The sequence below is a fragment of the Tupaia chinensis genome, unplaced genomic scaffold (assembly GCF_000334495.1).
Source record: "Tupaia chinensis unplaced genomic scaffold, TupChi_1.0 Scaffold148626_1, whole genome shotgun sequence".
NCBI classification, from domain to species: domain Eukaryota; kingdom Metazoa; phylum Chordata; class Mammalia; order Scandentia; family Tupaiidae; genus Tupaia; species Tupaia belangeri.
Window position 1 is genome coordinate 841,884 of NW_006208475.1, and position 22,623 is coordinate 864,506.

The 22,623-nt window shown below is 47.6% G+C and overlaps 3 protein-coding genes and 1 long non-coding RNA gene across 8 annotated transcripts in view; 2 read left to right on the forward strand and 2 right to left on the reverse strand.

The window, feature by feature from the left end:
• Positions 1-657: 657 nt before the first annotated feature.
• Positions 658-3,552, reverse strand: LOC102497981 (60S ribosomal protein L15). Its single transcript, XM_006170586.3, has 4 exons — positions 3,479-3,552; positions 2,651-2,832; positions 2,139-2,275; positions 658-1,244 (listed from the first exon to the last, which is right to left on the reverse strand). Exons 2-4 carry the CDS (start codon positions 2,820-2,822, stop codon positions 939-941), a joined length of 615 nt encoding a protein of 204 aa, XP_006170648.1. The 5' UTR covers positions 2,823-2,832; positions 3,479-3,552; the 3' UTR covers positions 658-938.
• A 264-nt stretch (positions 3,553-3,816) lies between these two features.
• On the forward strand, positions 3,817-13,858 carry NKIRAS1 (NFKB inhibitor interacting Ras like 1). 4 transcript variants are annotated; one of them, XM_006170588.2, is made up of 6 exons: positions 3,817-3,827; positions 4,512-4,629; positions 7,880-7,990; positions 9,529-9,770; positions 12,612-12,857; positions 13,513-13,858. In XM_006170588.2, exons 3-5 carry the CDS (start codon positions 7,897-7,899, stop codon positions 12,852-12,854), a joined length of 579 nt encoding a protein of 192 aa, XP_006170650.1. In that variant the 5' UTR covers positions 3,817-3,827; positions 4,512-4,629; positions 7,880-7,896; the 3' UTR covers positions 12,855-12,857; positions 13,513-13,858. The 4 variants fall into 4 exon arrangements, with proteins under 4 accessions (XP_006170650.1, XP_014440521.1, XP_014440522.1 ...); XM_014585035.1 differs by having other exon boundaries at positions 13,546-13,858; XM_014585036.1 differs by having other exon boundaries at positions 12,612-12,719; positions 13,546-13,858.
• Positions 13,859-14,375: 517 nt separating this feature from the next.
• UBE2E1 (ubiquitin conjugating enzyme E2 E1) overlaps positions 14,376-22,623 on the reverse strand; it is a 76,317-nt gene continuing 68,069 nt past the window's right edge. For both annotated transcript variants that reach the window (XM_006170589.3, XM_006170590.3), the window contains exons 3-5: positions 17,628-17,760; positions 16,159-16,306; positions 14,376-15,183 (exon numbers count right to left, since the gene is read on the reverse strand). In XM_006170589.3, the coding sequence (XP_006170651.1) occupies positions 15,086-15,183; positions 16,159-16,306; positions 17,628-17,760 (379 nt within the window). In that variant the 3' untranslated portion in view covers positions 14,376-15,085. The remainder of the gene's footprint in view (positions 15,184-16,158; positions 16,307-17,627; positions 17,761-22,623) is intronic.
• LOC114006530 (uncharacterized) overlaps positions 18,414-22,623 on the forward strand; it is a 7,264-nt gene continuing 3,054 nt past the window's right edge. Inside the window, exon 1 of the long non-coding RNA XR_003548234.1 lies at positions 18,414-19,489. This is a non-coding gene — a long non-coding RNA (uncharacterized LOC114006530). The remainder of the gene's footprint in view (positions 19,490-22,623) is intronic.

Here is a 22,623-nt window from a genome sequence, read left to right on the forward strand (position 1 = left end):
TGCTGCAATGTGCCTTTAGACAATCTCTCTTTCCCCTACTGAGCCTGAGGCCTTGTAACCGTCATGAATTAGTGTTACAAGTATTCCGTTTTGTTCCAGCCTCAGTACGTGGAACCTCGCCTAGTGTTCAGTTTCTGCCAGCTACAAATAAACCAGTGTAAATACTATTGACTACTCCACATAAAACCAGGATTCCAGATCCCAGGGAGCCAGAGGAACACACCAGCTTTTACCTTGTAAATACTCTGAAGACGGAGGCAATTTTGTTAGGTTAATTCAGACCGGGTTTCATTGGTAGGAGAAGCCTCTTGCAATAGGTTTCTTCTTCTGAAAATGGTGGCGCTTGGGGAAACCCTTGTCCTTCCCGATCCAAGCTACACAAATGGAACGCTTGGGGAAACCCTTCTCCTTCCAGATCCAAGCTACACAAATGGAACGCTGGATTAAATCAAAAAATGCAGGCTCAGGCGGAGCCCATTAATTTTCTACACAACCATGACATGGGGTTAGGATATCTTCCTCCAACTCTACTAATTTCCATGTTAAATCCAAAAATCTAGCCAATTGAAAGTTAAGGAGAGCATTGCCACCACCCCATAAAGCTGTAGGTCTCACCACATGCACAAAACAAATCTACAGGGCTAGTTTCTGAACTCCTGTTTTAAAGTATTTATTTTTACACCTATTATACCACATGTTTTAAACACCAACATATAACTCCCTAATAAGATAAAGCACACAGAAAAGTTTACCTTATTAGAAACAAGATACACTATCATTTATAATCTTCAAACATTATTGCACTTGGAACTTTCGTAATCTGACAAAGCATCCATGAAACAATCTGCAGACTAGCTTAACAGACAAATAACACTTTTAAGCAGACATGACTGTCCTAAATTGTTTATTAGGTATGAAGTTTACAAACATTTCTTAGATTAGCGGTAACGGTGGAGCTGGAGAGTATTGCGCCTTCTCCAAGCTGCACGGCGAGAGCCACCAATAGTGTGGTGGAACTTGTGGCCCTTTCCAAGGCCTCGGCTCTTGCGGCCTGCGGATGTCAGCCCACGCATCTCCCTGTGCTTGTGGACTGGCTTGGTAATCCACTGGGTGTCAGGGTTTCTTCTGATAGCTTTATGGAATGGATCAATGAGGATAACCTCGAAGAATTTGTATGTGGAATCTTCACCCACCCAGTAAGAATTCAGGACTCTGAGAGCCCCACAGTGGCGTCCAGCTCGCTCCTAGAGAGGAAAAAAAGGTTCCACGTCAGCCTCCTACCGTTGCCTACAGGAGCAAAGTAGAAGTAGTTTTCTGAATTCAAGTTCAGCACTAAACAAAGAGATGGTTTGTCCCCTTAACTATGCAAATATTTACTAAGTATCTAGTGAAGGCCAACATGATATGGGATAAGGTAGATTTGGTAAAGTAACAGGTTTAGGTTGAAATCTAATCATTTTCTTATTATCTCCTGCCTGACAAAGGCATCAATGTTAACATCTAAAAGTTAAAACTTCAAAATCCTGTCTTTTTCTCATATAACTGAATCATTAGCAAACCTTTTATAAGTTTTAAAAGTATTTAGTATATATTTTAGACTTTACAGGCCATATTTGGTCTCTTCTATAGATTCTTTGCTGTATTTAAAAAACAAATTTTAGCTCAGGGAAGAAGTTGCACCCTATTTGCCCACCCTCACATCAAAGCACAACTCACAAAAATCTTTTGACTACAGAAAATCAGGAAAATAAATGGGGGGCTGGCAGTTGGTGTGGTGGTTAAAGGTACTAGACTCCCACATGACTGACTATGGTTTGAGTCCTAGACCTGGTGACTCGCTTTCCCTTTCTGTCTCTTCTCCGGCAAATTAAAAAAAAACAAGGAAAGGAGGGAGGGAGATGAAAAGCAAACGTAGCAGGGAAATGTGATCTAAGACAAAATCACTGCCCTTCAGGAACTTAGGTTCCACAAGTTCACACCAACCACGGAACGTTTTAGTAACAATGACCAAGTATAAGACTTTAACCCCATTTTGCAGACAATAAGGCATACCTATGTACAATGAGAAGCTGCTCAAATCCTTCTTTCCCACCCTCCCCCAAAAGGCAGTCCACTAACTGGTACTCAAAACCACTTACCTCTGCAACAGACTGGAGGCTCCGAGCAAACTTGAGCTGGTTAACGCCATGATGGACAGGCTTGCCATAGGTCGCACCCTTGGGGACTGGGCGTTTGCGGCCTCCACGCCGCACACGAATCCTGTATATCACATAACCTACACATACAAAAAAATTAGTGTGCGTGTCTTCTTTTATAGAAAGCCCTAAGACAATGCTCAATCACCTGTCAACATCAAAGATATTTCAGAACTCCTGCCATCCACCCTGTGATGGAAATTAAAGTCCCAGGTTATGAGACTCCAACCACGATCAGCCGCTATTTTTCAAGTCCTTTAGATGAATCACACAGGGAGGCATGATTGTTTACTTTTAGTCCAAACTCCTACAGATTTGTCATCTTTGACACACTCGCACCATCAGACAATAACGTACACAGCTATGATGAGCTAACCCACCGCGTGCATAACTGGCACTATCCTGCCAAAGCCCACGCGAAGGGAGACACCGTAACCCACGCAGGGACCACGCACCTTGCTTCGCCTTGTAGCCCAGTCTGCGCGCTTTATCCGGCCGGGTGGGGCGGGGCGCCCGGTGCAGCGCCGAGAGCTGGCGGTACTGCCAGCAGCGGACCCGCAGGAGAAAGCGCATCACGTCGGACTGCTTCTTCCGCCACAGCTCCTGGATGTACTTGTACGCGCCCATCTTGGCTTACCTTTGTGATCCAAGTGTGAGCGTTAAGAATATCCGTCTCAAGGACCGAGTAACGACAAGATCCCATCCATCTTGGTTCCTTACGAACCACAAGGAAACCGCCGACAATGCAAATGGCTCTGCACCCGCTGCAGGGGACAGCTAACCCGGCGCCCACCTCGGCGCCCACGGCGCGCTGCGCGGAGCTAATTAATTCTGCACCCCCGCACACGTGCTGGGCGAACGGACGCAGGTGCTCTCGGGACACCGAGGGGCAGGTGCGGTGCTACGGCCACAGCGGCCCGAGCTGCGGATGCCTCCCCAAGGCGCGGGTCCCGCCGCCGAGGCTCACCTCTTCCCCGTAAGGGCACTTACTCCACCCCAGAGCCGGCCTCGCTCCAGGCCGCCGTAGGCCCGGCCTCCCAGTCCCCAGCCCCACGCCTCCTTTAGGCTCCGGGCCCAGGTCGAATTCGCGCCGCCATCACATCTTCCCCCATCCCGTCCCGGGGACCGCCTCTCCACGCCCTCGCTGCCCGGCATCCTGACGGAACTCTCGCCGCACAGAAGGCAGGGCGAGGTCCCAGAACGCAGGGTCCCCGAATCTGGATGCCTCAGATAGAGGGCGATGAGGGACGGATGGAGGGGCGATGAGGCCCACTACTGCCTACCTGATGGCTGCCGCCAGACGGAAAGGAAAGAGCCTTTCTCCCACAATTCCTTTTGGGCTCCTCCCCCACGTCCGCGAGCCTACTTCCGGTGCAACCCCGCGGCCACCCAGAGCCTTATGGGACATGTAGTTCGGGCCGCGAGCTTGGTGGGCGGAGCTCTGCCGAGCTCGGACACAACCTCCCCTGTGATCCCGCCCCTGCTCTGCAGGATGCGCGTGCGAGAGGCTCGGGCGACCGCGCGGCTGGGAGCTGGCGAGGTCCCTGGCTAGCGAGGGAGCCGGTGGCCGCCACCCGCGGTGGAGCCGCGCCGCTGTCCCCGGGTCTGCTGGACTGCACAGGAACTGAGCAGGTATGTGTCACGCACCCCGGATCCTCGGACCCGATGAGTCGCTGCGGGTTCCCGCAAGCGGCGCTGTCCCCTATAGCGCGTCCTCAGGACGGGCGCAGACACCTGGGTCCCTACGCGGCAGTGGCAGACCCCCCGCGCTGCCTAATCCCTGGGGAGGGCCTTAGTGGAGCGTGGGCTTCGGGGCTCGCACAGTGCGCGCCTTTCGCTCTGGTCTGCCTGGGACCCCCGCAGGGCCCGACTCCGAGAGATTTTGCCCTAAAAAAGGATCGGACCCGGGGTGGATGCGGGCAGCTTGGCGCCTTTCATTTCTTGCATTTTTTCCTGCATAGGGATTTGGTTCCAAATTTACTAACGTCATAACCAGTTTTCTAGAAAATCCAGTATTGAGCTACCAAGACCTGTCTGGCAGGTGCGAATGTTTCGAGAAGCAGCGCCGAGAAAATGCTGGCATTTTTGCATTGTATTCTTTATTGAAAAACATTATAGTTCACCGGCCGTTTTGAGCCTCCAGCGTATTTCCATTTTTGATACAGTGATGTGGTTTTAATTTCCTTCCAAATTCTACGTGTAAATGTGGCCAGGGTTTAGAAGATCATATTTACTTTGTGAATCACTAGCGATTTAAAAAAAAAAATCACGGCTTTGCCATCTTAAGACCTCTCTGACGTTCGTTGTTTCATTCAGTAAATATTTGTTAAGTACCTGATCCGTGCTGGGCACTGTCCTAACTGCTGGAGCTGCAGCAGCGAATAACGCAGAAAGAAGTCCAGTCTTCCGGCAAACGGGTGCAGTACACAATAAGGTATGTAGGTTTTTGTGTGCCGAGGTTAAGGATCAGAAATAAACCCAAACCTTATGGGAAAGGGTGGGGAGTCCTGGCGTGGTGCTTCCAACCTTGGATGGCCTGTTCAGGGTAAGTCTTCTTGAGAAGGTAACCTGTAAGGAAAGACTTCAAAGATGAGAACGTGGGGGCAGGGGCTGATTCCGCAGAGGGAAGCGTGCCAGGATTAATGGAACAGTGGGAACCACAAGGGAGCAAGCCATGTGGCTGGAACCAACCCTAGGGAGAAGTAGGAAATGTCAGAGAGGTGCCAGTTCTCCTGTGGACTTCCAATCTCAAACCGCCTGAGATTGGAAACCCTGGGAAGGTTTTGGGCAGAAGGGTGACTTCACATAACTTTGCATTTTAAAAGCACCACTTAGTTTGCTGCTCTGACGCTAGAAGGACAGAGAATAAAGGCGGAAGCCCGGAGACTAGCTAGGAGGTTTCGCCACTTTCCCGCTGCTACCATAACACATTGTTCTATTTATTGACTTACAGCACAAATCTATTGTAGTCCATAGACCAGAAATCTCATCAGGCCTGTGTCCCTCCTGGAAGGACCAGAGTAGTATACACTTGCCTTTTTCTGCTTCCACAACTGCCTGTATTCGTTAGCTCCTAACCATGTCTCCAAATTGCTTTCTCCCGACACTCCTGTGCTCCTCTTACAAAGACACTTGTGGTGGGACCAGCAGGTGGCGTAATGGTTACGTCGCTGGACTGTCACGTAGTGGAGTGCAGTTCAAGTCCAGGATCCAGGGGCTTGGAACATCAGCCCCGGCGTGTGTGCATGTGTGCGTGCGTGCCCAAGATCCTGAGAGGACAATGGGGGAGGAGGGATTGCAGTGTGAGTATCCCCCCTGGGGGGTGATTTCTCGCTTTCTGTCTCTCTGTCTCTCTGGTGATGGTGAGCACATGCACCCAATAGCAAAAAAAACGGCACTTGTGATTACCTTGACTCCACCCAAGATAACCTCCTCATGTCGAGGTTCACCTACAAAATTCCTTTTACTTTGTTAGGTAATACGCACCAGTTGTTAAAGATTACAATATGGGGACCAGCATATGGCATAATGGTTATGTTGTTGGACTCCCACGTAGTCGACAGCAGTTTGACTCCCTGACTCGGGCCTTGAAACTCATGCTGGGCACGTGTGCACATGCTCAAAATCTGGAGAGGAGAATGGAGGGGATGGCCATGCCGCAATCCCTTCTCTGCTCTTCTCTTGGGCTTTTTGGCACGCATGTACATGTGCCCGGCGTGAGTTTTAAGCTGCTGGGTTCAGGACTCAAACCACAGTCCACTACGTGGGAGTCCAGCAATGTAACCGTTATGCCACCCGCTGACCCCCAAATGCTTATTTTTTATTATTGCCAGAAAGAGAAAGCCAGAGAGGATGTATGTGAGTGCACACATGCTCCTCCGACGAGGCCTGGTCAATGCCGCCATCCTTTTCTCCTCCACTTTTTCATCCCGCCAGGATTCTGGGCAGGCTTGCATGTGCCCTATATATTTTTTTTTTCTTTTTATTTTTGAGAGATTTTCACTGTAGGGTGCGTGCGCTCGCCAGACAGACAGAGAGAGACATAGAGACAGAAAGTGAGAAATCACCCCCCAGGGGGGATGGTCACGCCGCAATCCCTTCTCCTCCATTCTCCTCTCGGGATCTTGGGCATGCACGCACACGTGCCCGGCGTGAGTTTTAAGCCACCGGATCCGGGACACGAACCGTGGTCGACTACGTGGGAGTCCAGCGACATAGCCATTACGCTAACTGCTGGTTCCCACCCTATATGTTTTTCAAGGTCCAGGGCCAGGATTCAAACTGCAGTGGGCCACATGGTCCCCTGTCCACGCTGCACTGTGGGGCCAGCCTATCAGCATGCTTATTTGAACTTCATTATGGTTGTTGCGAGGAGCATGGTCTCCCGTTCAGTCCGGGTGATGGCATGTTTGCTTCTAGATAAGAAGAGGGAAGATGGGACCAGCAGTTAGCGTAATGGCTATGTCGCTGAACTCCCATGTAGTTGACTGCGGTTTGAATCCTGGACCCGGTGGTTTAAGACTCATGCTGGACATGAATTTTAAGCCACCAGTCCAGGACTCAAACCACAGTCAACTATGTGGGAGTCCACAATGTTAGCAGTACGCCATCTAGTGGTCCCAGGGGTAATGTTTTTAGTGTTGTCTGTTCTCCCTCAAAAGGCGCTGTGACAGAGAGCCCATGTGACTACCCAAACTCATTTTTCACCCTCGTAAGACTTACAGTAGCATTAATAACATGAATGTTTCTTAAAAAATCATGTCTAGGGACCAGCAGCTGGAGTCATGGCTGCGTTGCTGGACTCCCATGTAGTCGACTGCGGTTTGAGTCCTGGACCCGGTGGCTTAAACTCACGCTGGGCGTGTATGTGTGCGTGCCCAAGATCCTGAGAGGAGAATGGAGAAGGGATTGTGGCATGGCCATCCCCCCCCTCGGGGGTGATTTCTCACTTTCTATGTCTCTCTCTCTCTCTTTCTGGCGAGCACATGTGCCCTATAGCTAAAGCCTCTTAAATGTCTATTCCCTATCCAAAAATATATTCATGCTTCCTTAAAGTTTTACTTCTTTCTTTTTTTCAGGTAAATCTAAGATGCTGCTGGATTCATATAGATTTAATATTGAAAAACTTTTTGTGTAAAATGTGTTTATTCTTCTTGAAAACAAATGTTTTCCAAGTATTCTTTTAGATTGTTCCTGAAAGGTTGATATATAGCCTCTCTCTGGTCAAATTAAATGAACAAAAACTAAATAATTCTTTCAAAAAAAAAAAAAAAAAAAAAAAGAACAAACTTGGTAACACCGATCCTTCTTAAAAGGAAATGGAAGATAAGATTAAGGAATGGGGTTTGGAAGACTATACCTTACTGGGTATGTCTTTCGTTATATTGGAATGTCTTCTTGTGTATATATTACTGCTTCAATTTAAACATGAAAGAAAACAAAAGATTCATTTCAACAGTATATAGTTATTTTTTAAAGAATTATTTATTTAACTCTATTATTTTATTTATTTATTTATATTTGACCAGAGAGGGACAGAGAGAGAGAAAGTGAGAAAGCAAGACTGCCAGGTTCGGGACTCAAACCATAGTTGGCCATGTGGGAGTCCAGCGTCCTTAGCCACCACGCCATCTGCTGGTCCCCCAACAGTACAGAGTTCTAAAGACCTTCTGCTCTCTTCACAGTGGTATCCTGATAGAAGATGGGCAAGGGCTGCAAGGTCGTGGTCTGTGGCTTGTTATCTGTGGGGAAAACCGCCATTTTGGAGCAGCTCCTTTATGGGAACCATACTATTGGTAAGATTGCTTTTCTCTAGTTTCTCTTTAGGTTCTGGGAATTGCTAGGGTTAGTCTGTCGGCCATGATAAGGATGGGTGATGATATACAAATGCAGTGTATAACCCAGGACACCGAAAGTCCTCGAGGTCGGAGATCAAAGGGAAAAATAAAGGAGAGAAAGAAAACATCTTGGTGGGATGTAATTGAAGAGTGTTACTGAGACACCTGTCCGTGTTCTTCACTCTTACTCACCTTTTCTTTCAGGTAGCAGGTAAGAAAAGAGATGACTGAGATTCCTTTGTCTATGTGTGGCTTCCCTGTATTTCCGTAATGAACGTGAGTGTAGGGGACATTGAATTGCTGACTTAATACACTGAATGAGCTCTCTTACTTCACTGTCAATTTCCTTCCTTTCTTCTTCATTTTAATTTGACCAGAGAGGGACAGAGCATGAGAACGAGAATGAGAGAGGGAGGGAAAGTGAGAAGGCAAACCGCCAGGTCTGGGACGCAAACCATGGTCGACCATGTGGGAGTCCAGCACCCTTAACCATCATCCACCTGCCGGCCCCTGCTATATAGGTTTTAAAAGAGGAAGACAGAGCTGATCACTAAAGCGTGAGCTAATTTCGTTAATGGGATTACCTTGTCCATTCATTCATTATTAAATATTTCCCACATGACTCAGGCTGGGATGAGCCTTGTGGGGATACAGAGGTGAAGGAGGTCATTTAATAATGGAGTAGACATTGCGGGTGACAGTGAAAAGGGGTTTATGTTAGAAGGTGAGTAAATCTAGGCACCAGCAGGTGGCGTAATGGTTATGTCACTGGACTCCCACATGGGCCAAACGGTTTGAGTCCTGGACCCGGAGGCTTGAAACTCACCAGGCGAGTGTACATGTGTGCCCAAGATCCTGAGAGGAGAATGGAGAAGGGATTGTGACGTGGCCATCCCTCCTCGCTTTCCATCTCTTGGTCTCTGTCTCTCAGGTGAGCACGTGCACCCTATAGGCAAAAAATCTCTCTTAAAAAAAAGGGAAGTAAATCTAGATCATCAAACCATTTGTCTCTGGCAAGTGGCTTAGAGCACATCCCTGTCTTACTTTTTTTTTGAGAGGTTTTCGCTATAGGGCGCATGCACTCGCCAGAAAGATAGAGTGTGAAAGAGAGAGCCATAAAGTGAGAAATTCCCCCCCGGGGGGGATGGCCACACTGCAGTCTCTTCTCCATTCTCCTCTCGGGACCTTGGGCATGTATGCACAAGTGCCCGGCATTGAGTTTAAGCTGCCGGGTCCGGGACTCGAACAGCGGTCAACTACATGAGAATCCAGCGACATAGCCATTATGCTAACTGCTGGTCCTGAAATCCAGCTCTTAATGCACAGGGAGGGCTTAACTGCTACGCTATAGGGCAGCCCCATTTTTCATCTTGAAGAAGTAACACACAAATGGGAGTGTTACATGTGGCAACCTTGAGTCAGCTTTGAAAGGATAAGAAAATGCTGAACCACTGATACTGGCTTATCCCAAAAGAGTAATTTATTTTGAATCCCAGGAACAGAAGACTGTGGAACAATGGAAGATGTGTATATGGCTTCAGTGGAGACGGATCGGGGAGTGAAGGAACAGTTACATCTTTACGACACCAGAGGCCTGCAGGAAGGCGTGGAGCTGCCCAAGCATTACTTCTCATTCGCCGACGGCTTTGTTCTCGTGTACAGCGTGAATAACCTTGAATCTTTTCAAAGAGTGGAGCTTCTGAAGAAAGAAATTGATAAGTTCAAAGACAAAAAAGAGGTAAGTGTGTGCGTTAAAGATGTCAAAAGCTGAGTTATACTAATTCTTAAAGATATCATGGACTTTTGGGTAGTTTTAACTATTTAAAAACCTTTAAGGTGTATTCTTGGTATACTTTTTTTTCTTAGCCCAGAAAATACAGAAGTGACAGCGTTCAATCAGGACGGGCTTTCGGCGTTTTGCCTCGTTTATCATGATGTGCAAGTTGAATCTTTTTTTTTTTTTTTAGATTTATATATTTAACTTTATTTATTTTTTTCATTTGACTAGAGAAAGACAGAGTGAGAAAAAGGGAAAGAAAAAAAAAGTAAGCTGCCGTGTCCAGGACTTGAATCGTGGTCAGCCATGTGAGAGTCCAGCGCCTTAACCACCATGCCACCTGTTGGCCCCCTGCAAGTTGAATCTTAATGACTCTACATCTGAAGTATACATGCTGTTTGAGGTCACTTTCTTGGGACTTTTATTGTACTTGGCTAACCAGTATTTTTTTTTTTTTAATTTCTTCCCTTCTTTAATGAACAAGAGACACAAGACAGAGAGACTACAATCCCAACAGGGTCTTCAAACCATGACCCACCCCCAACTTCAAGCCCAGATCATGGGTACGTGTGTGCCTAGCATACTCGGGGGCACTCTGGACACGAACCTGGAACTTCCCCATGTGGGTCAGCAATACAGAACGTTTTTTATGTTTTCACCGTTGCACTGCCACTTAGCCCCTAAATAAGATTCTTGTCTTCAACCTTACAACGTAAGAAAGGAAAGGTGAAAGACAGACACACAGACAAGGAGGAATGAGGGAGGCAAGGGGAAGACCTGATAAGCCACGAAGAGATCCTACCCATTTAGCACTTGAAAATGCGACCCCCATGCTTAGCTGTAGCCCATGAAGACTAACATGACAGAGCCCAGGCCTGTGGTTTTCATCTTATCTCTGTCATTCTGCCCCCCCTCACCGTACTCCAGTGCCACTGGTCTACTTCCTGTTTGCCCACATCGATAACTTTGTTTTCCATAAATCCTTCTCAACTGCTGCTTCTCCTGCCTGGAGCTCTTCTGTCTCAGATCTTCACGTTTGACTCATCATCATCTAAGAAACCATACAATGTCCTGGTTAACAGCACTGGCAAAATGTTAACCTAGATGTTTGTATCTAGCATATGTCTTTAGTTTTTAGTTGTGGCTATGAGGTGTGGTGTGCACTCGCTAGGGAGGGAGGGAGGGACGAAGTGAGACATCGCCCTGCGGGATGGCCATGCCACAATCCCTCCTCCATTCTCCACTTGGGATTTTGGACGTGCACCCAGAACCGTGCAGCTGGCCATGTGGGATCCAGCACCCGAACCTCCACTTCGCCTGCTGGCCCACTGGCTCATTTTTATGCTAAACATTTTATTTTGAGGTAACTGTCGATTACAAGACCCAGCTCTGTGATGGGCTGCAATAAGGTAGCAGGGCTGGTAGGTGCAGTGGACCGATGGCACCAGCCTTTCGCGGGAGCTTTAGGGAAGGATGACATTGGATGAGGAGGGGACACCTGATGGCCGCCCCTTCCCTTTTAATGGTAGTGGCACGCAGGGAGCGCTGTGACGACAGGGAAAAGGACTGCAGGGCTGAACCAGGATTCAGCAAGGCTGGAAGGAGGAGGGAACACCCAAAGCCGAGGTGGGGATGAAGCAGGGCATTTGCCAAATTCTGGGGGCAAAGTAAAAGAGTTGCTCTAGGTGGGGGAAGGTGGAGGTTAGACTCAACTACGTACCAAGAAGTGAAGATCTGCAGGTGAAGAATGACTGGAGCGATTGGGGGAGACGGCTCTCGCTGGGAGGTGGAGAAATACGCAGTTTATCCAGAAAACCAGAGCTTTGGGGCCCGGTGGATCCCGCCAGGCCTGGTCACACCTGGCGTCCAGGAGCTCAGCAGTGGCCGGTGCTGCTCCGCAGAGGCAGCCTCTGACCGTTCTGGGACCCTTCTGCGATAAGCCACCCTGTTTGCTTTAGTCACTGACAACCTGGGTGTTCTCTTCTCCACCCCCGCCCCCTCCCCAGGCTGTTCTGGTCACCTCTGAGCCTTGGTATACAGTAAGCATCCGTCTGAATGAATGAGAGGCTGCCTTTAGCACGAAAGGTCCTCGTTGGTCCACACGCTCGATGTGCTTAGCCCTAAGGAGGGTTCTCTAGGGCTGGGAGTAACTTGAACACAAAAGTCCTACTGTGTGGAACGCAGGGTACAGGCCTGTCGCAGCTCCAGGAGTTGCCCTGCTGTGTGAAGTACGGTTGTTACAAACCTTACAGACATCAGGTACAGCCAAACTGAAATGCAGACACGTTGAAACCCTTTCCTAGATGTTAATTTCCAAGACTACCTTCCTTCGAATCCCGACGTAAGAGTAACGTCACCTGTCGTTCATGGCCAGTTTCTTACAGCTAGCAACCGTGTGGAGCGTGTGCATTTTTTTTTAAAAGAAATATTTAATTTTATTTATTCATTCATTTATTTTAATTTGATCAGAGAGAGCGAGAGAGAGAGCGAGAGAGAGCGAGAGGGAAAGTGAGAAAGCAAGCCACCAGGTCTGGGACTCAAACCATGGTTGGCCATGTGGGAACGTCCAGCGACTTAACCACCACGCCACCTGCTGGCCCCGAGCATGTGCATTTTTAACAAAAATGCACTGAGGAAGGAGAAATGAGGTGACATCTTACTATCTTATTTGGGTCACACATCTAAGCCTCGACTTAATGAAGCAGACTGATCGAAGGAACAATTTTCCTTATTTCTCCATTCTGCCAAGAAACTGAGGTTGGCAAAACACTAGTACGATCTCTTTCAATCCATTTTCTTTAGGTCGCCATTGTCGTACTAGGAAACAAAATCGACCTTTCTGAGCAGAGACAAGTGGACGCGGAAGTGGCCCAGCAGTGGGCGAGAAGCGAGAAAGTGAGGCTGTGGGAGGTGACTGTCACAGACCGGAAAACCCTGATGGAGCCGTTCACCTTGTTAGCCAGCAAGCTCTCGCAGCCCCAGAGTAAATCGAGCTTCCCTTTACCCGGGAGGAAAAACAAAGGGACTTCCAGCTCCGAGAACTGACAAGTCAGTAATCCCACAATTGTTTGCTGGCTCGCGGCTGCACTGCAGTGTCTGGGAACATGGCGTGAGAGTACTGTTTAAAACGGGCCATCTGGACCCACCTGTGGTCCTTATGAAACCCGAGGAAGCAATTTAGTGCACTTTAGGTTATAAATAGACTAGTTAAGCTTACTGTGTTTGCTTGATGTGAAATAGTAGTTCTTGTTTGAAATCTGTCCCTGAAATTAGCACCTTCGTTATTTAAGTTGCACTAACCAAAACAGTGAAGTCCACATAGTGTGCAAATCCATTAGTGTGTAACTCCCCCAGCCTGTTCCAGAAGCTAGCCTATTTATTCTGTGTGACTTAGGAAAGTTTTTTTTTTTTTTTAAGTTTATAAAATGACTTTTTGCATATGTCTAGATTGGATCAAAAACTGAATAATTCGGGTACTAAGTAGACTCAGTTTTATCTTGTGAAGATTTTGCTAAAGAAATGTCAGCTTTGCTCAAATGATTATGTTTAGCATGATTTGGGGTAGTATAAGTAGGCTAATCACATTCAAAGGCCTTTTTAAAATTCAGCTGGGCCTCTGTTGATAAACTAAATATCGGAAGGCAAAACTCTTCCTCCTCTTGAAAAGCGGTTACATGGTTACAGTGAAGCTTCTGTCTTTCAGAAGGAATACTGAATCTTTGGAATTGTGTTCTAGAAGCTCAGCAGGTGCAATAACGTGGACCCTAAACACCTGAGCTACAGATGGTGGGCGAGCTGGACGTCTGAGTTTGCTGTGGTTCTCTGAAGATTTCAGCAAGATCTGAACACAGTGGCTGCCTCACATTTAGCAAGGTGACGGCCGGAGGACTAACGCTCAAAGTAGGATGCAGACTACTTACCGGTTTCAGCTGTGAAAGCAATTTATTATTTCAATGTGAATATGAAGTAAGCTATCGGGCATGTGAAATGCTACATGTTAAAACATCAAGTGAACTATAAAATCTTACAATGGAATACTTTTAAAAGTCGAGTGGCTCCATTCTTTGAATCAAGCCAAGAACTACTGCATAGGCATATAAAATATAATACGTAAATATCATAATGCCTTTTTTGGTTAAAAAAAAAATTCCCTCTCGGGTAGGGTGTGTGTGTGTGTGTGTGTGTGTGTATTTAATAAATAGGTGTATATATATATACCTATTTATTAGGGGTGTGTGTGTGTATATATATATATACACCTATTTATTAGGGGTGTGTGTGTGTGCATATATATACACATATATTATTAGATATATATACCTACCTATTAGATATATATTAGATATATATACCTACCTATTCTATATATAATATATATTATATATACACATACACACCTATTTATTAGGTATATATATCTATATATGTATATATATATATTTATTAAACAGGCATTACTTCTAGGTCGTTTTCAAAGCAAAGAGCTAAGCTCTCAGTTCTAGAAGGCAGACTCTGCACATTGCAACCGAAGGCGAGAGCGAGTCAATGAAGACAGGGCGTCAGGGGCTGTTTTTAATGTGGTTTATTAGCACAGTAACAAATGCAGACCGAAGTAGTCCACAACGTAGAACCATCCACTGAGCGACTTCTATTCCACGCTGACAGTTAACAGCTTAAGGTATTTCACTACAGGTTTGCACGAGTTCGGATCCAAACCTTTCACCTTGGTACAGTAAAGTAGATCGGCATATAAAATAAAATACGTTAGTGACTCATTTTCTGCATGGTGTCTTATAGCCACGTGTCCGTTTCATGTATCTGAGATGACAGTCTCTAAAAACTCTGTTAATTATCAACGTTTCCCTTCCAAGAAGGGAAAACAAATTCCAATTTTTTAGAAAAAAAAAAATGAAACAAAAAGTATGTCGTCTTGGAGGGATTTCACGTAAGCGGCCACGTGTGTAACCTGTTCGAAATTAAGCTGTGTGAAATTGACGGACACAGCAGCTGAACCCCATGTCTAAGTGTACGTTCTTTTCAGTACTGCGTCTCAGCTAATATGGCAGAACAGACAGTTTCAAAAGTTGCTATTACCAATTCCGTCTACTGTAGCAAGATACCTTAAGTTCCAACAACATCTTAGGAAATAAGACGGAATAATATCTGTTATAGAAATACCCTACTCTTTACCAACTCCCACCCTCCCCCGCCCCTTCAGAATCGTAAGCAGCTCTCTTCTGTGACAGACAGGTGACGCAAGCACTGTCCACACCCGCTTATGTCGCGTATCTCTTGGTCCACTGTCTGGCCATTCGGTCATGTTCCGCTCTGTTGGTCATGTACTGAGTGGCAATGCTTCCCACCAAAGGGTCAGCTGGAAGGAAAGAATTCGAACTTGAGCAAACCGGTCACTGACGGTCTGGGCAGAGTACGCGTGAGCAAATCCGTCTTTAAAACACCGCTCCACCAGGCCAGGGATTTCTCCCTCTCAACTTCAACAAACACAGCATGGAATAGAGGGGTGTGTGGGGTGGTTCTTACCAAAACAGAACGGCCTGGCTGTACCCCCAGTTCATCCCCTTTCTCTGGACTCTCCCCGACCCAGTCGGAGTTTCTTTGCTGGGCATCAGGGTGCTAAGTCCACGGAGACTGGAGCATGCAGTACTCCAGACCACAAAGCCCGCCCCACCGTGTCCAGGTGACCTTTAGCTCCACAGTACCGACTATGGCACCGTGGCACCGGGACGGCCCTGCGCTGCTAGGTGACACGAGTTGTCTACACTGCTTCTCTAGGGAGCTCGAAACCTGGGACTCCAGTTAAGTGCTGTGTTTCTCTGAAACTTAAGAACTTTAATAACTCAATTTATATTTGGTTTAGCTAGAAAAAAAATTTTTAGATTAATAAAAAGTGAAGTCCCAGCCAAATTACAATTCAGCCATCAGTGAGTATTCAGCAAATATCCCATTTTCGAAATTGAGTACTATTCCATAAGCACCCGCGGGCCGAGTGCTGGGAGCCCGGCAGCAGGGCAAGGTTGGGCAGGCAGAGGATGCGACAGTTAAAAGTATGCAAATGGCTTTCTGGGACTTATATGGAAGTAATGCAGCAGGGGGAGGGAAAAAAGGGGAAGAATAACTGAAAATGTAAAACCCGAGGGCGAATTTATCATCTAACAATGCCACTGCTTGCTGCATTTTTCAACTAAGGGGGACTGAACTTCTCTCGATTAAAACTTTCTTTGGAAAGCAAATTTTTGTCTTTGGAAAGCTCTAGAAAATCTTGGGTTTACGTGGAAAACAGTTATTTTTCAGGTGAGGAACAATGAAAGAACAAAATTGTTATCCTTACCAGGGTTGCAGTCTGTGAGGAGCGAGCAGATAGAAAGGAGGACCTTAGAAATGGTTAGTGCTGGGCTCCAGTTGTCTTTCAGGATGTCCAAGCAAATGACCCCTTGACTGTTAATGTTACAGTGATAGATTCTTGTCCGAAATGTGACCTGAAACAGCAAGGTGGTGTCAACGATGTTTATGCGCCACTTAAACGTTTTACGGAATAGTCAACTAAATAGCCCTAGTTCGTCGTCATGTTACTGTGTTAAATACGGTCCTCATAGTTCCAAGTTTCAGTCGTTAATTATTTGCTGACCTCTTGTGTTAGCTGGTAGTATTACAGGGTCTCAAAGTCAGCTTCAGAATCGTAAATACTGAGAGTCCGAAACGTTGATGTACACCATTCTGGGTACATAAAAACGAACAGCATTCTTAGCGAATGACTGTACACTCGAAAAGCTGCACGGAATTTGAACGTCCTTCACATTGGATCCTGCACAAATCCCGTCGACCCTCAATCAGAGTGTTCACTATATTAGAGTCTCCAGGGGTGTGGGGTGAGTATGGGACACCAGCCACAGCGGTAGATAAATCAATACAAGCCACGTGAGCATGGGTTTTGTTTGGTGTCCGAATTTCGATTTATGAGATAGACCGAAGCACACCAAAGTAAAAATTACCTGTAACTTTACCAATTAAAAAAACATGATGGGGGCCGGCAGGTGGCATGGTGGCTATGACACCAGATTCCCACATGGCTGGAATCCCCGTGTGCACATGTGCCCAAGATCCCAGAAGGAGAATGGAGGAAAAGGGATTGCAGCATGGTTCCCTTCTTGGGAGTGATTCTCTGTCTCTGTCTCTCTCCAGTGAGCACACGTGTCATACGGCAAAAACACCTTTAAAAAAAAATTAAAGGATCTGCTGGTGGTGTGGTGGTTAACGTGGCTGGATCCCACACGGAGACTGTGAGGTAGGAGTCCTGGGCCCAATGGCTTGAAAAAACATGCTAGTCCGTGTGTGTGCACGCCCAAAATCCAGAAAAAAGGACGGAGGATAAGGGATTGCAGCATGATCATTCCCCATGGGGAGGCGCGTTCTGATGAGTGCACTCACGCCTGGGAAATTTAAAAACAAGAAACAAAACCCACAATCACAAGTGTCTCCTCTCATGGAAGTTAATAAATGCGAGCATAACTCGGGACTTTTTTTTTTTCTTGGAGAGGTTTTTATAGGGCACGTGCGCTCGCCAGACAGACAGACAGAGACATAGAGACAGAAAGCGAGAAATCACCCCCCAGGGGGGATGGCCACACCACAATCCCTTCTCTTCCATTCTCCTCTCGGGATCTTGGGCACACACGCACATGTGCCCGGCGTGAGTTTAAGCCACCGGGTCCAGGACTTGAACCGTGGTTGACTACATGGGAGTTCAGCGACATAGCCATTACACTAACTCCGGGCCCCTCGGGGGACTGACTCTCTTACCTTTGGAGGCTTGAAGGGATACTCTGGTGTGAAAGTGATATCGAGGAAGAACACACCGCCCTCATACACGGACCCCGGAGGCCCGAGGATGGTGGACCGCCATTCGTAGATGTTATCGCCTTTGGGACCAGCGCTGCGAAGAGAGACGTGGACAGGTAAGAGGATGGTGACGGCACCCCGATGTTCCCAGCGCTTCGAGAAGTGGGGAACGATCACCTCTCTTCTCCCTTTTTGTTTCACGAGGGGCTTCGCTTCACAGAACGCATCTCTCAGACAGAACGAGAGGCAGAAGGGCGCAATGGCACCCGCGGCCGAGCGAGCTGGATGACAAACAAGCGAGACCCAGCCCGAGCCGACTGAATAAATGCCGACTTCTCGGGGTCCTCCAGCCTCTCCTTAACACCCAAGATCTAAACACTTCCTTTTAAGAATCATTTAACTTTACTTATTTATTCATTCATTTTTAATTTGACCAGAGAGACAGAAAAAAGTGAGAAAGCAAGCCACCAGGTCCAGGACTCAAACTGTGGTGAGCCATGTGGGAGTGTCCAGCGCCTTAACCACCACGCCGTCCACTGGTCCCCTAAATACTTTCTTAAAAAGGGAAATTCTTCTTGGTGTACAGAAGCTAGATTAGTGACAAGTGACTATTTTTTTTTTTAATAAAGGGGATGGCCTTTAAAAAACCAACTTTTATTCTTATTTATTTATTTTAATTTATTTTTGACCAGAGAGGGTCAGAAGGAGAGGGGAAAAGAGAGAAAGCAAGCCACCAGGTCTGGGACTTGAACCACGTTCGGCCACATGGGAGCCCAAGGCCCTTAACCACCACACCACCTGCCAGCGCCATGGCAGCAGTCTGCTTGGCCCACATGATGAACATTTTCAGCACAATACAAGCGTCGTTTTCTGACCCTGACGGGCTCCTCCTCGCTGTGTGTCATTATCTTACCCTCCCAGGCGTCTGAGAGGTGCCATACTTTCCCATTACGGATGGTACTGTGTAGGCGGGGGAGGGTAACGATGGCAGGTACCCAACGGCATGTCATCCAACTTTCCATTTTAAGACGTACTGAATTCTCTAAGTAGGTTCTTTAAATCCTGTAATGAGGATGTTTAAGCCAACCCGTTACCTGTTAAATCACCATAATGTGGCTACAGTAGCCTTTCCAAAGTGGGCTGCCTTGCAGCGCTCTGTGTTCACGTTGTCACAGCCAAGAGCGCACCCTGGCTCCTAAGACGACAACAGGCTACACCCGCCAGGTCTGCGACAGGTCTGCCGGATGACGAAACTGCCCGACTCTGCATTTCACAGTAAAGCACCCCGTCTTCAAGCAATACGTGACTGTAGATTAATGAACAAAGAAAGGCTCTACATCCAATTCTAAGATCTATGAAGAGCGTAATCTACCTGCGGAAACCAGTAAGTGGCACGCTCTGTCATGGAGAAGAGAAAAAAGACAAGCCTACGGGACATGGTCTTGGTTGTTATTTTAAAATACCTTCCCACAATATGGGTACAGCATGAGTAACAATAAATAAATACATGGCTTTCAGTTTATTAAAGAAATGGAGAGTTCAAGCGCCAGCCTGGGCACTCAGCGCTGTGACCCTGAGCAAGGCCACACCACCTACATCATAGGAAAGTCTTAATGGAAGTGCACGGCCAGGCGGTGGCGATGCACCTGGACCCACGAGGGAGAGGGCCTGGGCTTATGTCCCTGGGCTCCCCTGGGCTCCGGGCTGGCTGGAGGTGAAGACCCTGCTCCCCCCCACTGGGGGTGACAGCCTCTCGTGGAATAAAAAGATGACGACCAAACTGGAAAGCGCGCCTCTGCAGAACAGGAGCCCCCGTCCCCACGGTAAGAGGCAGTAATTACCATCGCTCCTCATTATCCCACTGGTTACCAGTTCAGTTCATCTCTCTCTGAGAGGCGCAGTCCTAAGAATATTAAAAACTTGTTTTAGACTACATGGACATGAACAGAGATCAGTTAATAGTGTGTATGTTATGAGGTCATATTTACTCCTGTTTTCTTTTTTTTTTTTTTGAGAGGTTTTTGCTATGGGTCACATGCACTCGCCAGAGAGACAGAGACAGAGAGAGAAACGGAAAGCATGAAATCACCCCCCGGGGGATGACCACACTACAATCCCTTCTCCATTCTTCTATCGAGATCTTGGGCACGTACACATGCCCAGCGTGAGTTTAAGCCACCGGGTCCAGGACTCGAACCGTGGTTGACTACATGGGAGTCTAGCAACATAGCCATTACACTAACTGCTGGTCCCCATTTTAATTTTTTCTTGAACTCCTCTGTTTTCAAAAAATGACTTCCTACTCTTACATGGCGCCCGATCATGATTTTCACAAGGCGGGTGGTCGGGGGAAGCTCTCAGCTCCCTCCCTCTACGAATACGCAGTCACCTCTCCAGTGAAAGGACGTACCCTACCGTTACTGCACCGCCTCATCTTCTGAGGCCTGAACCGGTCCCTGGCCATCACAGGCTCGCCTACCTGCTCAAACGAAGGCGAGGGCCAGCAGGTGCCAAGGTGGTTGGGATGGCAGACTTGGTTCTGGATTTGGTGGCTGGCTTTCTCGCCTCTCTGTCTCTCGCTCTCTTTCTCTCTCTCTTTCTCTGGTAAGCACACGTGCCCTATAGCAGATTAAAATAATAAAACCGAATAAAATAATTCTTAAAAAAAAAAAAATAAAGCACTCATATTGAAATCCTAACTCCCAATGTGACGGTATTAGGAGGTGGGGTCTTAAGAAGTTACATTTCCAAAGTGGTTAGAGGCTGGGCTTGATGGGCTGGTGGTTAAGGAAGCTGGGTCCCACATGGCCGACTGCACAGTTCCAATCCTGGCCCTGGTGGCTTGTTGAACTGCCAGGCACATGTGCGTGACTGTCTAACATTCTGACAGGGTAGAGAAATGGAAGACAAGGGACTGCGTGTGGCCATGCCCAAGAGGGGGATGCTTCTGCCCCTCTCTCCCCGGGGGACCAGCACATGTGCCCTCTGGCTACTGGAAAAATGAATGGCGGAGAGAGACTTGAGCCAGTGCACAGGAAGCACGTTCCATAACAAGAAAGCCAGGGCACAGGAAGCACGTTCCATAACAAGAAAGCCAGGGCACAGGAAGCACGTTCCATAACAAGAAAGCCAGGGCACAGGAAGCACGTTCCATAACAAGAAAGCCAGGGCACAGGAAGCACGTTCCATAACAAGAAAGCCAGGGCACAGGAAGCACGTTCCATAACAAGAAAGCCAGGGCACAGGAAGCACGTTCCATAACAAGAAAGCCAGGGCACAGGAAGCACGTTCCATAACAAGAAAGCCAGGGCACAGGAAGCACGTTCCATAACAAGAAAGCCAGGGCACAGGAAGCACGTTCCATAACAAGAAAGCCAGGGCACAGGAAGCACGTTCCATAACAAGAAAGCCAGGGCACAGGAAGCACGTTCCATAACAAGAAAGCCAGGGCACAGGAAGCACGTTCCATAACAAGAAAGCCAGGGCACAGGAAGCACGTTCCATAACAAGAAAGCCAGGGCACAGGAAGCACGTTCCATAACAAGAAAGCCAGGGCACAGGAAGCACGTTCCATAACAAGAAAGCCAGGGCACAGGAAGCACGTTCCATAACAAGAAAGCCAGGGCACAGGAAGCACGTTCCATAACAAGAAAGCCAGGGCACAGGAAGCACGTTCCATAACAAGAAAGCCAGGGCACAGGAAGCACGTTCCATAACAAGAAAGCCAGGGCACAGGAAGCACGTTCCATAACAAGAAAGCCAGGGCACAGGAAGCACGTTCCATAACAAGAAAGCCAGGGCACAGGAAGCACGTTCCATAACAAGAAAGCCAGGGCACAGGAAGCACGTTCCATAACAAGAAAGCCAGGGCACAGGAAGCACGTTCCATAACAAGAAAGCCAGGGCACAGGAAGCACGTTCCATAACAAGAAAGCCAGGGCACAGGAAGCACGTTCCATAACAAGAAAGCCAGGGCACAGGAAGCACGTTCCATAACAAGAAAGCCAGGGCACAGGAAGCACGTTCCATAACAAGAAAGCCAGGGCACAGGAAGCACGTTCCATAACAAGAAAGCCAGGGCACAGGAAGCACGTTCCATAACAAGAAAGCCAGGGCACAGGAAGCACGTTCCATAACAAGAAAGCCAGGGCACAGGAAGCACGTTCCATAACAAGAAAGCCAGGGCACAGGAAGCACGTTCCATAACAAGAAAGCCAGGGCACAGGAAGCACGTTCCATAACAAGAAAGCCAGGGCACAGGAAGCACGTTCCATAACAAGAAAGCCAGGGCACAGGAAGCACGTTCCATAACAAGAAAGCCAGGGCACAGGAAGCACGTTCCATAACAAGAAAGCCAGGGCACAGGAAGCACGTTCCATAACAAGAAAGCCAGGGCACAGGAAGCACGTTCCATAACAAGAAAGCCAGGGCACAGGAAGCACGTTCCATAACAAGAAAGCCAGGGCACAGGAAGCACGTTCCATAACAAGAAAGCCAGGGCACAGGAAGCACGTTCCATAACAAGAAAGCCAGGGCACAGGAAGCACGTTCCATAACAAGAAAGCCAGGGCACAGGAAGCACGTTCCATAACAAGAAAGCCAGGGCACAGGAAGCACGTTCCATAACAAGAAAGCCAGGGCACAGGAAGCACGTTCCATAACAAGAAAGCCAGGGCACAGGAAGCACGTTCCATAACAAGAAAGCCAGGGCACAGGAAGCACGTTCCATAACAAGAAAGCCAGGGCACAGGAAGCACGTTCCATAACAAGAAAGCCAGTGCACAGGAAGCACGTTACATAACAACAAAGAAAACTGTGCCACGCTTCCGCTAGCCTCACAAATGGAGAGTAAAGGTGGTTTGTGACAAGTAATGGCTAGGCGAAATAATGTTGAATTTAGTTGAAATTATAAAGTACAAACACAGGCCCTGGAGAAGATTCGGGGGGGGGGGGGGTC

Excerpts from the sequence above, each read along its gene's own strand:
- LOC102497981 (XM_006170586.3), bottom strand. The coding sequence starts at position 2,822 with ATGGGCGCGTACAAGTACATCCAGGAGCTGTGGCGGAAGAAGCAGTCC. Across the intron at positions 2,276-2,650 it reads GGGCTACAAGGCGAAGCAAG|GTTATGTGATATACAGGATT; the intron begins GTGCGTGGTCCC and ends TTGTATGTGTAG. Across the intron at positions 1,245-2,138 it reads GCCTCCAGTCTGTTGCAGAG|GAGCGAGCTGGACGCCACTG; the intron begins GTAAGTGGTTTT and ends TTTCCTCTCTAG.
- NKIRAS1 (XM_006170587.2), top strand. The coding sequence starts at position 7,897 with ATGGGCAAGGGCTGCAAGGTCGTGGTCTGTGGCTTGTTATCTGTGGGG. Across the intron at positions 7,991-9,528 it reads TTATGGGAACCATACTATTG|GAACAGAAGACTGTGGAACA; the intron begins GTAAGATTGCTT and ends TTTGAATCCCAG. Across the intron at positions 9,771-12,611 it reads AGTTCAAAGACAAAAAAGAG|GTCGCCATTGTCGTACTAGG; the intron begins GTAAGTGTGTGC and ends CATTTTCTTTAG.